Source organism: Mirounga angustirostris, unplaced genomic scaffold (genome assembly GCF_029215605.1).
Source record: "Mirounga angustirostris isolate CCGP_5_RB_7025 unplaced genomic scaffold, mMirAng1.0.hap1 SCAF_15, whole genome shotgun sequence".
NCBI lineage: Eukaryota > Metazoa > Chordata > Mammalia > Carnivora > Phocidae > Mirounga > Mirounga angustirostris.
In genome coordinates this window covers 73329721-73345882 of record NW_026991723.1, presented here as the reverse complement: position 1 = coordinate 73345882, position 16162 = coordinate 73329721, and the positions used below count along the sequence as shown (strand labels likewise).

Sequence of the window (16162 nt, the reverse complement as noted above, 5' to 3'; positions counted from 1 at the left end):
TCCTACTAGAATATAAGGGTTGAGAGGGCAGATGCTTTTATGTGTTTTTTTTCCCCACTACCCCTAGTGCTTAGGATAGTGCCTGATACATCATAGCAAGTGTTCAAATATATTATTTTATTTTATTTGAAATAGTTATTTGTTTATTTGAGAGAGAGAGAGCCGGGGGGAGGGGCAGAGAGAGACAGAGAGAATCTCAAGCAGACTCCAGGCTGAGTGCAGAGCCCAACACAGGTCTGGATCTCACAACCCTGAGATCACGTCCTGAGCCAAAACCAAGAGTCAGGTGCTCAGCTGATTGGGCCAGCTCACGGGCCACCCAGAGGCCCCAAGTGTTCAAATATTTTAATGAATAAATAAGTCTGATCATCCAAAGGGAAAAATGGCATCTTGGTCCTCAGCAGTGGACCCTTTCTGCAAGTGAAATCTACACATGAACATGCACAAAAAACAGCACCTATAATTTTAGGGGGGTTCCTAGGCTCCCTGAAGCCCAGCCACGAATGCCAGGTTAAAACCCAATGATCATGTTGCTCTTTTTTGTCTTCCTTTCTACAAAACTGGGGTCACAATATTCTGTACTCTGGTTTCTGTACTTACGAATACATCATAAGTATTTTCAAGCCATTAAACATTCTTATTTAAAAAACAACAACAACAACAAAAACCCAATGATCAAAAGTAATCCAGCTGGGACACCTGAGTGGCGTAGTCAGGCGTACAACTCTTGGTTTCTGCTCTGGTTGTGATCTCAGGGTCCTGATCTCGGGGTCCTGATCTCGGGGTCATCAGATGGGGCCCACACTGGGCTCTGCGCTGAGCATGGAGTCAGCTTGAGACTCTCTATCCTTCTCCCTCTACCCCTACCTGCCCCCGCTCACTGGCTCTCTCTCTAAATAAATAAAATCTTAAAAAATAATAATTTAGTTACTATACGTCTTTGGATGCCTCTCCAGTGCAGCCACAGATGTGATTACTACTTGGAGTCTCCCAGAAGACTCGGAGCCTTCCAACATTGTAGCAAATACAGCAAAGGGGCCGCCACGGTTCCGCTAAGAAACAAGAGCGTGTGCCAGCCCGTCATTTTTCATAACTGAGCTATTAATTCAAGTTCTTAGGAAAACATCCAACAGTAAAAGTACAGGCTCTGAGCAGCCACAAACTGAGGCCCTGCCCTCCATCTCCAGAGGCATAGACCTTCGTGTGAAAACGGATCTTCTCCCAGCTTCGCCACTTTGTGAGTCAAATGCTCACGGATACAAAGCTGCTCCTGTGGAGGGCACTTGGCTCCTCGGGAACAGGAGATGGCACAGGGTGACACTGATGGGCTCATAGGTTCTGTTCAATGTTGCCAGCTTCTGAGACAGCAGAAGCCGAGAGGACTGACTCCTCCTCGGGAGGAGCTCACACGCACAGCATGCCAGGTGGAAACTGCTAAGTAAGAATTTTACGGAAGAAGGGCATGATGGCAGAGGAGTGGGTAAAAGGCAGTGGGCCCCCCAAGCAGAAGGTGAGCAGGCACAGTAGAGGGAGGGAGGGAATGCTGTAATAGCACGAGCAGCAATCCGTGTGGACGGTTTGGAGCTTATCAGAAAGGCTTTGGAGAGCCATTAAAGGAGTAAAGATAGAATAAGATTTATGTTTAGTGAAATTTCCCCAGGAAGCAGTGGAGGGTAGACTGGAGGGAGCAAGGAGACCACGGGTTGCTTTTAAATAATCATGGGGCAAAATGGTATGGACTGACCAAGCTGATGGCAGTGAGGAGAATGGGAAGGGAAGAAATTCAAAGGATATTAAGGTAGATAGAATTATCCACTAATGGAAAATGATTATGGAGGATGACAGAAGATTGAGGAGAGGGCAGAGTGAGGTTCTAGAATAACTGTCTGGTTTCTGGCTTGGGCAACAAGGTGGATATGTGTGCCATTTCCTTAGGAAGAAATATAGGGTGGAGACATGGGGTTGAAGGGCCTTTCTCAACTGGAGTTCCCCTAGAGAAGTAAGCCCTATTGTCCTAAGGCCTCCATTGTCTGGGAGGAATTCATGTTTCTCCCCTGCACCTAGAACTTGTTTCTTGGGAATGATTTTAGCTGTTGTATATATAGAGCAGAGTACTAGTCATGTGCTGGAGTACTAGTACAGAGTACTAGTTAGGTACTTGAGTCATTTTCTGCATTCTGTGGTTCAGAGGAAGGACCCAGTGGAGAAGGGTTTTGATAACGTAGGTCTCCTTATGCTAAGCCTGTGGGAGTAGATGAAATTACCCTGAGAAAGTATGTAAGACTGAATCAGTATAAATGAGAGAGTCAAGGGATGAGGAGCCCAGGAGAGAGTCTAAAGACACATTGGAAAAACCAGGAGACCATGGCACCTTAAATTCTCATGGAAGCCAACGAGAAGATAATCTCAGAAAGGATGGGGTGGGGGGCAGGTTGGTTAAGCTCTCTCCTAAAGTGTGGTTATTGTGTCACTGGTGATGGTAGAGATGATTCTTGGAGTTTATGTGGGCAAACATCTTAAACTGCAATAGTTATGTGTTTATCTCAAGTAATACAGCATTTATGTTATAAATAATAAGCATATCTGTTACTTATTTTTTTGATGGTTACTTTGTACCAGGCATTGCTCTAAGTGCTTCATATGTATTAATATTTTTACTTCATCCTCACCACAACCTTATAAGATAGATATTGTTGTTCCCCTTTTTAAAATGAAGAAATTGAAGCCCAGAGAGGCCAAATAACTTGCCCAAGGTCACAGAACTAGTAAGAAGCAGAGCTGGAATTTGAACCCGAGTGGTCTGATTTTGAGAAACTCTGCTCAAAAGAAAATTATTATTATTATTATTTGCTTTAAAATAAATTCCAGTAAAAAATGAATTAATTTAAAGAAAGCATCAAATAAATAACAGGCCAAGTGGACTCAGCTATCACTACAGTTGTGGACGAGGTAGGTGAATGACTAACACTTCTGGAGGAACAGTGCCCTGACTGGAGACTTACACTGAAAAATCATGAACGACATGAGCAAGCAAGAGAAATACGTGACAGTGGACCAAACACAGTTGACACATGTCCTGAGAATACAGCACAAAAGGAAACATCTGGATCATACTGTTCCCTGCCTAGGGGGAGGTCAAACTGCATCCTTTCAATTCTGGGCCATGATCCTAGGGACGGACAATAACAACAAACCACAAATAGAAATATTAACTATTAACTACCACAGATGCACTTGTTCTTGTGAGGGTTAGATTCCTTAGTAATGTCTTAAAAGATTCACTGGGTTTTTAAAATTTGGCCAAACTCTTCAACATTGTGACCATAGTTGAGTGTATTAGAAATGTGCTAAATTACTTCCTGGATTGCATTTTGAACATTGCAACAGCTGAGTACATTGTAAATACTCCAGCAGGAATTTTTATTTCTCATCATTATTTCTTTGGGATCCCCTGAGAAATACAAGAATCTTGTTTATTGCTGAAATATATCTTGTTTAATATCTTTCATGTCTGTCCCTGGTGTCATACCAGCAAAAACGGGAGTGAAAATGCTCGTAAACAGAGGGAGAACTGATAGAGGGAAACAGAAAAGAAGAAAAGGAAAAGGAGACGTATTGGGGAAGGAAGATGGGATGTACACCACCTGGGGCTCCAAGTCCTAATCTGGGAGAAGGCAAGGAAAAGGAGAATGGAACAGATTGAATGAGCCAAACATACTGGTCACGAGACACTCTCCAGGCCCTGGAAGATAATGTCGTGACACCTAAGTGAGAGTGAGGGTGCACCAGGCCACTGGTGCATGTACCCACACTCCGCACCCCTTGCTGGTGCTTGCCTGCACATTCTCTGGTCCTTTCAAGGTTTTGGTAGCCCATGGCTTCCATGGCAACCCCTGGGAGTGTTTGTCCTTGAGGCCCAGAAAGCCCCGAGCTATCCCAGGCCCTTGGACCTCCAGGCTCGGTGTACAATCTTCACGGCACCTTCAGCACGCCCGGATCCCGTCTCAATCTGTACGTCATGACTACAGCTCTCTTGCAGCTGCCAGAATCAGCCCCCCAAGATTTCCACAGAGCTACTTTCTGCATGAAAGGGAGAGAACAAAATGTGTCCCATCTGGTGGGTGCAAATGAGGTCGCGTTACTAGTAACAATTCAGATGTCACTGGTTCTTGCCAGTCCTGCTCCAACCCAGCATTCGGGCCTGAAAATCACCCTCAGGTGTTGTGCAGGGGTCTTACCTGGCTTTGTCGGCATCCTTACTCTCATCTCTCCTCGGGTCGTTCCTCTCAGCTGGAAGATTCTGTGATTCTATGAGATCCGTGAGGAAGGTTGCAGAATCTCCAGGCACTTGCTGTTGTTTTAAACTCTTCCTTATAGAAAATTTCAAGCATGTACAAAAGAACAGAGGAGAGTATAACAAACCCTCATGTACCCCTTGACTTGCTTTAACAGTGATCTCATTCTAAGCCAATTTGCCTATCATCTACATTTCCATTGACTCTACCCTTCTGGATTATGTTGAAGCAAATCCTTAAATCTTTTAGACTACATCTCAAAAAGGCAGCGCTTTAAAAAAAAAAAAATCAAATGCAGGCGTACTTAAGCCTGGGTTTATGTGTGTAAAATGCTGCATGTATATATTCCTGAGAAAATGGTCTATAGCTTCCATTAAGTTTTCAAACTGGTCCAGAAGTCTAAAATTTAAGAAATCCTTGCTCTAAGTGGGACAATGAGAAGAGAGGCAGTCTGCCTGAGGGTCAATAATTCTCAACGAAACATCTCATCGTTTCAGCATTATCACCATCTTACCCATTTGGAAAGATTTTTCAGAAACCTGTTTTTTTAGGAATGATTTAGAGCTGTAAATGTCTCTTTTGAAGGGTTTCAGGATTAAATATACTCTCCCAAAGCCAAAAATAATAATTTAGAGAGCAGAAAAACATTAGAGGCACATATATCATGGACGATATACAGTCACCTATAAGGGCTTTCCAAATGGGCTCCCAGCCTCCCAGTGAAGAAATCCAAGTCAGAGAACCAGAGTGAGGGTCAGCCAGAACAATTTCACTCAGGGCATTAATTAGCTCAGGAGCATCTGGGCAAAGAACTGCTCAAAACGTCCTTACGTTGCAAACTATAAAGGAAAGCGTTACTTCCAGGAATGTGATACGAAAATAAAAAACATTCAGAAACCATACATACTGCTGATTAAGTTTCAATAACTAAGTTATTTTAATAAAACAGACGTAAAATAGACATTAATTTTTTTTATTTTCAAAAATCTGGTTAAACAGTCAAGCTGTACATACATAAACCAAACAACTTAAAAACAAAACAAAACAAAACCCCGAACCTTGCAAATTGTTAACTGACTCTAATAGACTATCAACTAGAGAGCTGAACTAGATGAACAAGAAAAGACAGATGCCACACGGGCTTTCCCACACGTGTGCTCCCACGTGCAGACATCAGTGGGGGAAGAAAGAAAAAGCTGAAAATGATACATTAAAATCGTTCAAGTTACTGACCATTTCTTATATTATTCAGAATGATGTTTCCAGTGTTAAGAAATCATGGATATCCTCCTCTACACTAAAAAAAAAAAAAACAAAAAAACCAACCCAACATACCCAGAACAGTGAAAACATTAGGACACAGCTTTGTTGCCATCATTTGGAACATATAGCCACATAGAAAATATTTAAAATTTTAAAGAAAAGCATTGCATTTCTCATCTAAGTCCTTAGAGCGAACAGACTTTTGTCAGTCACAGCCAAGCAATAGGGGACCCTGGAAAAGCTTCCACTTGGAACCTCTCCAGAAGAGACTCTCTCCATCTGGAAGAGGTTTGCTGAGCTTCAGAATGAAAAACGAAGCAAATGCAAAGCAACCTATTAGCCATTCTATTGCTAAATTTAAAGCAAACATGCTGGTTGTGTTGAAAATTTAATTTAGAGTTTAAATCGCAAGGAAACTTGCAGGCACCGATAAACCTTTAGACTGCCAGGAAGGAACTGAGCATTAAGGCCAATGATACTCAACATTCCTGGGTCTTTTCAAGTCCTTCCAGTGCAAGCAAATGAAAAACCAAACAAAACAACGCAGCTTCAGTTCTAACACTGACATGAGACTCCAGAAGTAATTAGTTTGGCGGGGTGGGGGAGGGGTGGTGGTGGTGGTGGTGGTTAGCTGCTTCTATTCCCTTAATATCTGCATTTAAAACTTTGAGTCCAGCTAGGGAAAGCTTGGTCACTGCCCCAGGCCAGCTTCCTGCTGCTGAAACGAACTTTCCTTATATTCTAAAACAAGGTTTGTTTTCCCTGGGTCTCTTTTTAAAACACAGATATAAATTCCATGATTTTCTAACTCGGCACCTGTTGTTAGTTCTGGATTTGAGGAGAGGGGATAAGCACGCGGGATAGCCTCGGCAAGCTCTCGTCCAGGCGCTCAGACCCCTTGCCTTTTCTCACCTGGAAGCGAGGGAATCTCGCTCAGAGTAGTATTTTAGGCGGAAGCAGAGGAAACTGAGGGCCATTTAAATTCTATTTGTAAGGAATGTATCTGAATTTTCTATTTATATGATCATGACAATGCATCACTTAAGTAATAAAAATGAAGGAACATGACGCTGTGATACGACAATTATTTTCAGGTACATTTTCTTGCGTTAGGGAAGCCCATTTAGGTGAGGACTTTGGGCACTTTTAGATATGTGGCTTCCAGCCATATTACCTATTTAAGAGCATACATATCCTTCTTCTCGTGGGTAAATGATCTGATGTTTAATACCCCCAGAGTCCCTTGAAATTATATTAAGCAAAAATTGCTCTTTTTTAAACCAAACTTTGTAGGTTACAGAACAGATTAGAGTAATTCATAGATGGTTTATTTCCTGAATGCTTGTTATAACTAAAAATCCTTTTGTTTCTTTTTTTTTTAAAATTAATTATTTATTTGTTTGAGAGAGAGAGAGAGAGAGAAACAGCATGAGAGGGGATAGGGTCAGAGGGAGAAGCAGGCTCCCCGCTGAGCCGGGAGCCCGATGTGGGACTCGATCCCAGGACTCCAGGATCATGACCTGAGCCGAAGGCAGTCGCTTAACCAACTGAGCCACCCAGGCGCCCAAAAATCCTTTTGTTTCTTAATGTGGATCAAATTCCAGAATTCCACAGCGTTCCCTCCCCCCCACCCCAATTCCCTATTGTTTCCTGGCATTTGGTGCTAAAAAGCAGAAGGTTGAAGCCAGAAAGCTCTTTTGTTTTCTGGTAGGCAACTTGTTACTTTCTGACAGGATTTTTCATTCTCTATCCTCAGTAGTTAAAATTTTTGCCAGGAGGTGCATGGGTATAGTCTCTTTTCCCTTTTTTGGGGTGTGTGTGTGTGCTGGAATGCAGCAAATCCTTTCACCCTACATACACAGATTTTCATTCTGTTCAGGAAAGATTTCATTTTTATAGTCTGATGATATATTCTTTTCTCAATACAGTTTTTCCATCAAGAAAGCAAAACTCAGGAATGTTAGCTAATGTTCTGTCTTCCAAATCCATTATCTTTCCTCATTGTTTTCATCTCTTATTTCTTTTGAAAGAACATGAAGAAGAAAATGTCAAGTCTGTCCTTCACATTATTGATCTGAGTGTTTCTAAGCTCATCGTGTTCTTTTCTGCTTCCAGTGTGGATTGTAATTTGTGCTTTAAGTTTTCTTGCAATCCTTCTTTCTAATTTCTCTTCTTTTTCATTTTATTCTAACACCTTTTTCTCTAAACCAACTCCCAGTCTGAGATAACTATGCCGCACGGAAGCAATTCTGTTCCTTCAGTTACAACAAGAAGAATCCTACCATTTTCTTATTTCTCGCAGTAGACCACTTTCATTTTCAAATGCTCTTGGAAGCTGTTTATTTTCCTTGGTTCAGTCATTTTTTTATGTACCCTCCCTTTTTTTTTTCTCTATATACTCATCCTTAAATACAGTCCTCTTCACAGATCCAGTATCTGCCCTTGGTTGTGTTATTTGTCCACGTGAGTGTTTGTCAATTCTCTTTTGTGGGTATATGGCGCAGTGGATAAGGAGGGCACGACCGTCTGCCCTTTAGGGTAGATAATAAGTAATACAAGTTATTTATTGGATAAATACAGAAAGTTTTCAATAGGCAGAACATTCACAGAAACCATCAGGCTTCCCAGGAACTACTGAATCATACCAAGTGACCAATCAGTTAGTAAGAGTACATATGAGGTGTGCCACTGTATGACTTGAGAAATGAAGTATTTCCTAAACAGACAGAAATTATGTTTAATTTTCTTAAAGTTCTGTAATAAATGGACCCTCTGTAGCCCCAAAGAAGGCAGTTTTGTCTCATAGATTGAGCACTGGATTTGGAGTCAGAAGACCTGGGTTCAAACTTAAGTTCTCCCACTTACAAGCTTGGTGAGACTTTGAGAAATTTACTTAATTTCTCTGAGCCTCAGGTTTCTCAATAAGTAACGTGGGAATACTTAGGCCTACCTTGCAGAGCTGTTGTGAGATTAAATGAGAATATGAGGCAGCTGTGAGAAAGCACTTATCACAGTGTTAGTCAAATGTGAGCTTTCTAGAAACTTTTTTGAACTGTAACAATAACTACAGTTAAATGCAAATTAATCTAATCAGTTATATTGACCATAAAATATTTAGGAGCTCATTCTCCTCTCATTGTGGGGGAGGGATCTATCCAATTGCTTTTAATAGTAATGGAAACAATATGCATCCAATATAACCCAGTGATTTTTTTTTTTTTTGGTTTTAATAAATATTTCCTGAAATTAACTGCCATATCACCTGCATTAGATTAATATAGCACTTTAATTTAGCACAGAAATCTGATTCTGGTAAACCAACTAAACATGGGCAACATCTCTGGACTTCCTGGACTGTGAAGAACTAGAAGTACATAAAATCATCATCATAATAAGCAAACTTTGCCAGAAGGATGGGCAGCCTCTCTCAAAAGAGTTTTGGGAAATCCTGTGATGTCAGAATTCATGGACACGGAATACATAGGAATTCCCAGAGATAAGTTAATCACCCCACATGGCCTTCTCTTCTCTCAGGAAGGGAGCGTGTCGTCTCCTTAGGTCACCACCCAACTCTCCCTCCACTCATGTTTCTGCTAAGGTGATTAATTCACATGGAGAAAAAAACAACAAAGATTTTTAAGAACACTGACTAAACCATCGAATGTTTTTCTTTTAATATAGAGCATTAAAAATTCAACCCCAAAGCAAAAACATTTAAAGATATGTGAATTTGAAACTTTTAATACATTCTTCTGCTCAGGACTGTTAACCGTTTCTCAATGTGCATGGGCCCTAACTTAGACAAAAGTGGATCTCATGTAAAGAAAATGAAGTAACTTTGAGGTCTTTGTTGTTTGCATTTATCGATGCCTAAAAGCATGTAACTGGTTACTAGCTCAAAAAGGTTTAGCAGTCCAGATTTCAGTAAAAACAACAAAGTGAAGCATGTTGATAAGCATAACATTTAAACATCCTGTTTACTTTATTTAAGTAATTAAACCGTGGTCAGCATTATTCTAAACTGAGAAAAGTAATCAACATGTTGCTGCCTATGAGATAGCAAAAAATAATTTTAAAATTTGTGAAACCTGAAAATTCAAGAAAAGTATTTTTTCGAAAGAAAGTGTTCCAGTAGAGTGAGAAGCTCTTAAAATTTAGAAGATTCACTATATGACCTTGAAGAATTAGGAATTTTGTTTCCAAGTTTTGCTATTTCCTAACTATATGGGCTTCAGGAACTGTAATACTGTTCACGTTGGAGATGATCCATTCCAATGATCCCACTTTATCGTTGATGGAAGTGAGACCAGAATTGCTGAGTAGGGAAGGAGCTCCCAGTCAAGTTCTCTTTCTACTGTAGCAGGAGGCTTCAGCTTCCACATGAAGGTTATTTTGTCCAGATTCTCCCAATGACTGTCTATGAACATGCTGAGATACAGTGCTCGATCGTTTTAAGAAAGTCGAATTGAAATAAATACCAAAGTAATAGAATTTCACATTTCTTCAAACACCATTTATCAGTCAGGGCAAGATTAATACAGCATATAATCCAAGGAGAGCTGGAAAATGCCACACAACCAAGGAGACCATTTCTCTCACAACTTTGGTTAGGTTCTTCCATAATACTCCCCTTTGCAAACACACTAAACAATGCAAAAGCTTTCTCATAAAGCCTCCTAAGGCATCTCCATTCTTCACGTGTTTTTGCTTACAACTGAGGTATCAGGGCTTGGCTGTGTTGGAGGTAGAATTTATGGGCATACATGTGACCAGATTATCAGGTTTGGTTTCCTCCTTAAGTTTAACAGTTTAAAGGAGGGAGAATCTCCACAATGGAAGAAATAATTGATGCGATGCAGATTAGTTGAATAATATTATTACTATTACCAAAAGTTGTAGCTAAAATAGCTAATATATATTGCATGCTTACTGTGCACCTAGTGCTGTGTTAAACCCTTTACATTTAATGGGATCACACCCTTCCAAGCTGACCCCCTATCACCTCTGCCGGGATACACTTTCAAGGGGAGACCTGCTAGATTCTGGAGAGGAGGTACCAAGCAAGCAGGGCTCATGTTAGAGCAGACGCAGAAGGGGTGCTGTGGGCAAGAGCTCGCCCAAAGCGCTCCACAGGTCCTCCCTAATACCTACATTCTACTGTTCCCGATGCTGAGCCAAAGGCAACTTGTGCTTCGGTGAGCTTGTGAGTTCCTGATATTCGTTCCCACTTTTGAGTAAAATAAATAAATAAATAAAGGTAAGTGGAGAAAGTGTCCTTAATCTACCCCCCCTTCCTTCTGTTGGGATTCTCCTTTCTCCTGGCTTAGGCAAGAGTAGAAAATCAGGGAGTCCCCCAGTGGGCACGAGTGAGGGTGGCCCCCTCAAACTAGCTACTCCGTCCCCACTTCAGATCCTCTGAGGATGGACATGGCCATACAAAGAAGAGGTGCTTTACCACGTTAGCAGGTTTACCAGGCATCACCACATATAAATTTCAAGTGTGTGTTGCACACACACACACACACAGACATCTAACACAAACATGTAAAAAAAGTACCTCGTTCAACGGGTGGTGCCGAGTAGCACCTGCTAAATGCATTTTCCTTCTCCCTCCCACTCCCCAAGGGAGGCATGAAATGCATGGCGTTTAGGATGCTGAGATACAATTCTTTTATTCCATCAGATGTCACTGAAGATTCCACCTCCTGATTTTTTATTATAATCATTCACTTCAGAACTCTGGGGATTTATAGCACATCAAACAGTGATAAGCAACCAATGTGAGGCAGAGGTGGTTACTCAGCTGACGAAAAGCCCCTGTCAACAGAAGGATGACAACCTCTGGGTCAGTTATTGCTACTTATGGAAATGTTGAAATCTGAAAAGATCCCAGTGATTCCTAATAGCGATTTCCTCTTGAATCCATTTAAAATAAAAATGGAGATTTTATTTAATTAGGCTGCAGGCTCCATCCACCCCATTGTTCACATGGGTTATATTTCTGTTTAAGTGCAGAACTGACAGGAAAAATCACCATCTGCTTTCCACAAACAAAATATCCTTTGGGTGTTAAGCAAACTAAAGAAAACTACACCAATGTTTTGTGTCTCTTTTTTAAGCAAAACCCTAAAATCACTATAGGAAATCACAACAGAATAGTATGCAATATCAAGTCATAACACTGATTACTAAATATTACCTGTTATTTATATACACATGGAGACATACCAAAAACTAACCCACACTCAGGAAAGATCAACTAGTAAACAAAATTATAAATGTGCAGTTTAACTAAAATTATAAATTATAAATGTGCAGTTTAACTAAAAAGGGAACAACATTAAACCTTAAGGCAGCATTGGCTGAGTTCTTTTCTGGTAAAGGATGTCTTACATATTTCAACGACTGGTGAATGATGTTTAAGAACAATTAATTAAAATAAATACTACAAAAATGTTTTGAAAAAGAACTAGGACTGATTCTAGGACTCTTGCAACATGAATTTATACTGGAATTTTAATTTTGGATTAGAAAGCACACACAGGAACATAATGTTGTAGCAGTCTTTCCTCAAATACAACATAAAGATTCCTGGAAATTATTGTTATTATTGATTAGCACTCTTTGGGCTCCTTTTTCACTTGTCATTCAGAGTGGTTATCAGAAAATTCTGCTCATGTTTCCATAACATGTGGTCAGGCTGCAGTTTACCTGAGTGCGTCAATAGCCTATCATCATGCTCTGATTTTTACACGCATGTCCTTAATGCTGAGTCTGCTTACCTGGCAGGCTGCCTCCATCATCATGTCCCACGCACTGGGGCCAACCTAAAATGATGACATCTATCATGGCTGAAAAAATCATACTTTGATGAACATATTCCAAAGTACTTTCATAAACACGTTTGGGGATTTGTTTTCTTTGCAGCTTGCTTTGTTGGATTTTCCTGGTGAAGCCTGAAAAGTACCTTTAGTTATTTTACAGATCTGGTGCTAGATGCTGACGGGACAACTGTATGACACGAAGGACAGATTTTAAAAATTCCAAAAAAGGCTCAAATGGAAATAGCTTCCACACGGTGCTGAGAAAGAACATGTAGGCACTTCTGCTTCAGGAGGTTTTCATATTTTGATTACAGATCGCTTTTTCCAAGCCACTACTACTGGAAATTCCCTCACGGTACAAACCACCTAGTTCACTGGAAACCTTGCTCTCCCAAACATTGTCTGGTGCATTCATCTTTTTTTCATAAAACTAAAATTGTCCCCGTTGATGCAGGGACCAAGTTGCTCCCCATGCTGAGAGCAGTGGGGGCGGCCCCCACCCCCCCATCAGCACTACTGAGTGCAGGCAGCTCCACCAGCTTCTATCAGGCAAAGCTGCTTGCTCTGCAGAACCAAACTATCCATCAACAAAACAGAGAGAGGGGTGTCGAGTGCAATTTGTCTCCTGGAAATAGTTAATGTGTCTGCCTCTCCTTCCAGTTCCTTATTGTGAGTGTAATTCAACAAAGTATATAGAGTCTTCATAACATTATAAAGCTACTAGGCTACTGGGAGGTTCTTTTTTTTTTTGTTTTGTTTTTAATGACTACTTAAACAGTCTCCCTTTTTCTTTCTTTCTTTCTTTTTTTTTTTTTTTTTAAGAAAATCTGTGCTAAAAAGGCACTAGATAAAATGAACTTCCTCACTCTTGTTTGTGGAACAATTATACATGGTGTTAGATTCTATAATTTAACAAAGGTGACACACATTTGGATGAAATACCCTAATTATTCAGACTCCTCTACTTTCAGTTAAAAAAACACACCCAAAGTCAAAGAAATAGCAGGTCCCCCTGACCAAGATCAGCCTGACCTTGAAGTTGCTGTCATTCCCTGCCACCCCAGAGCTCTGGCCCTTGCCTGAGGGAGCCCTTGCTTGTCGGGGAAGACTCACTGACAGCAACTGTGGGAGCCAAGCCTCCTGGAGACCTGAGTAAACGAGACAAAGGTGAAGTTCTCACAGTTTTCCAGCTTGACCTTTTTGGCTAGGTTGGGGACAATCCCCCGAAGAGACCGCAGGCCCATCCTCTGCTCCTCATACCACACACTGCCCGTGTCTGTGGCCTCCTTCCGGGCCGTGAGGTAGAAAGGGGACTTGGCCTCCATTTGGGTGGGCGGCCGGTGGGTGTACATGTACTTGTATAGGAGGCAGTAAGGGCACTGTTTGTGTCCCCTGGAGTGCTCATGGTAGATCTTCCCGTGGCACACTCTCGTGGTACCACTGCGGCTCTCCCGCTTGACACTGTCCGTCCGGGCAAAATAGGGCTGGTTCTGTGGGTCTTTGAGCAGCTCAATGTCACCATACATCAGATCTGCATGCTCCTGCAGGGTCCGCATATTCAGGTACTGGCTGTTGTACTTGACCACGGTGGACAGGAGAGTGACAGGACTGTCATCACCCAAACACCCTGCCTGCCACATCTCCTCCTCGTCGGAAAGAGAGAAGTAGACGATATTGCGAGCACGGGCCCCTGACATCCCTGCCTTGCTCAGCACCCACAGCTTCTCCTTGAGTTTCTTGGTGGAAGAACTGAAGGTGCTGCTGGTGATGGAAAAGCCCACGCCTGCATTCTTCAGGATGCGGTCCAGGCCTCGGCGAATGGCGTGCAGCGAGGTGGCCAGGAAGTCGGAGCCATCACTCTTCTTAACGGTGACATAAAAATTCTCGAGCAGCTCGTTCAACTTCGCCGCAGGGATCTCAAATGAGACAAACACTGAGGTTACACATTTGAGGACACCCAAAGAGCCAGACCCCTTGCTTCTCCTCATCCTCCCAGCCTGATACAGGGAAAGAACTTCAAATGGAAGATCTCGGTTCCATACCTGGAACCACAGTGTTTCAAGCAGCAAAATGGGGACATGATAATCAAGACGTTCTTGAAGGATTATTGTAATGCTTAAATAAAGTAGGGGATGTGAAATGGTTTGTAAATAGTGGAGAACACACATACACGTATGCACACATAAATATACATGTATATACTAATTATGATTATTGGCCTTTGTAACTTTCACTATTCTATTCCTCTCTGGAAAGCCTTTTTTCTCTTTTCTAGCAAATCATTTCTTCTCTCTCCTTCAGGAAAATCCAACCATTCTCTCTAAAGAATTTGTGAATGAAATTCACAAACTCTGAATCCTCCCAGCATTAATTTCCTCAAAATTTGCACATACTATTGGGTCCTGCGGGCACTAAACACGGCACCGTTAGGGAAAGACAATGGGTATGTCCGGGTTGCAGAGCAAGTTCATTACCTTAATTCTTCACTTGAATGTATCTGATATAGGCCCTGAAATATCACTGGCTTAATGACCCATAGGGTTGCAATATCAATACTTTTTCAAAAAATATGAAAAGCTTGATGACTGCACTGACAGAGAGAGCTCCTCACTTGGGTATGGTGGGAAAAGGAAGCCCGGGCATTGAGAGAGCTTTCTTTTCTTTAACTTTTTTAAAAAAAATTATTTATTTTATTTGAGAGAGAGTAGTTGTGCTCACACGGGGGTGGGGGGAAGGGACAGAGGGAGAAGCAGATTCTCCACTGAGCAGGGAGCCCAATTCGGGCTCCATCCCAGGACCCCGAGATCATGACCTGAGCCAAAGGCAGATGCTTAACTGACTGAGCCACCCAGGCTTTATTTTCAAGAGGGAGCTAGAAAGAGAAAACCGGACTTTGCTCATAGTCCTTTCAGGCCAAGTACACATTCTAGGACAAAAGAAAGTCTCAACAGAAAACTTTTTAAAAGTAGAAACTGGACAGGTAACATTCATTCTTCTAACATCCTTGGGTCAAACAGAAAATAAAAACTGACTTAGAGATTAAAAACAAACCAAACTGAAAACATTCCATATCAAAATGCATGAGATTTGCTAAATACACTCTTATAACATCATAGTCTTGAATGACTTTTTTAGAAAGTTGTATGGAAAATAAGCAAACTGATTATTCAGCTCAAAAAGCTAGAGAAAGTAAACCAAATTAAAAAATAATAGAGTGAATCAATAAAAATAAAACATAATAAACTAGAAGAGATATAAATTTGAATTTAAAAATGAAAATATGTAATCTTTGAAAAGACCTATAAAGTTGACAAACTTCCAGAAGGGCTGACAAAAAGAGAGAGAAAGAAGAGGAAAGGAAATACACATTTAAACAATAACAGTAATGAGAAAGACAATAACTACAGAAAATGAATCAAAAATATGAAAGAACATTATATACTTTATACATATTAATTTGAAAATCTAGGTGACCTGAATAATTTTCAATTACCAAAGCTGGTTCAATAAGAAGTAAAAGAGGACACCTGGATGGCTTAGTTGGTTAAGCATCTGCCTTTGGCTCAGGTCATGATCCCAGGGTTCTATGATCGAGCCTGCTTTGGGCTCCTCAGAGCTCACCGGGGCGGGGGTGGGGGGGGTCTGCTTCTCCCTCTGCCCCTCCCTTTGCCCCTCCTCGTGCTCGTGCTTGTGCGCTCTCTCTGTCTCTCAAAAATAAATAAATAAAATCTTAAAAAAAAATAAGAAGTAAAAGATCTGAAGAGCCCTAAAATAGAGTGA

General features: G+C 41.2%; 1 protein-coding gene across 2 annotated transcripts in view; it reads right to left on the bottom strand.

Annotated features, from left to right (window-relative positions):
- Positions 1 to 9682: 9682 nt before the first annotated feature.
- KIAA1958 (KIAA1958 ortholog) overlaps positions 9683 to 16162 on the bottom strand; it is a 163108-nt gene continuing 156628 nt past the window's right edge. For both annotated transcript variants that reach the window (XM_045882942.3, XM_064580096.1), the window contains one exon: positions 9683 to 14298. In XM_045882942.3, coding sequence (XP_045738898.1) covers positions 13492 to 14298 — 807 coding nt within the window. In that variant the 3' untranslated portion in view covers positions 9683 to 13491. The remainder of the gene's footprint in view (positions 14299 to 16162) is intronic.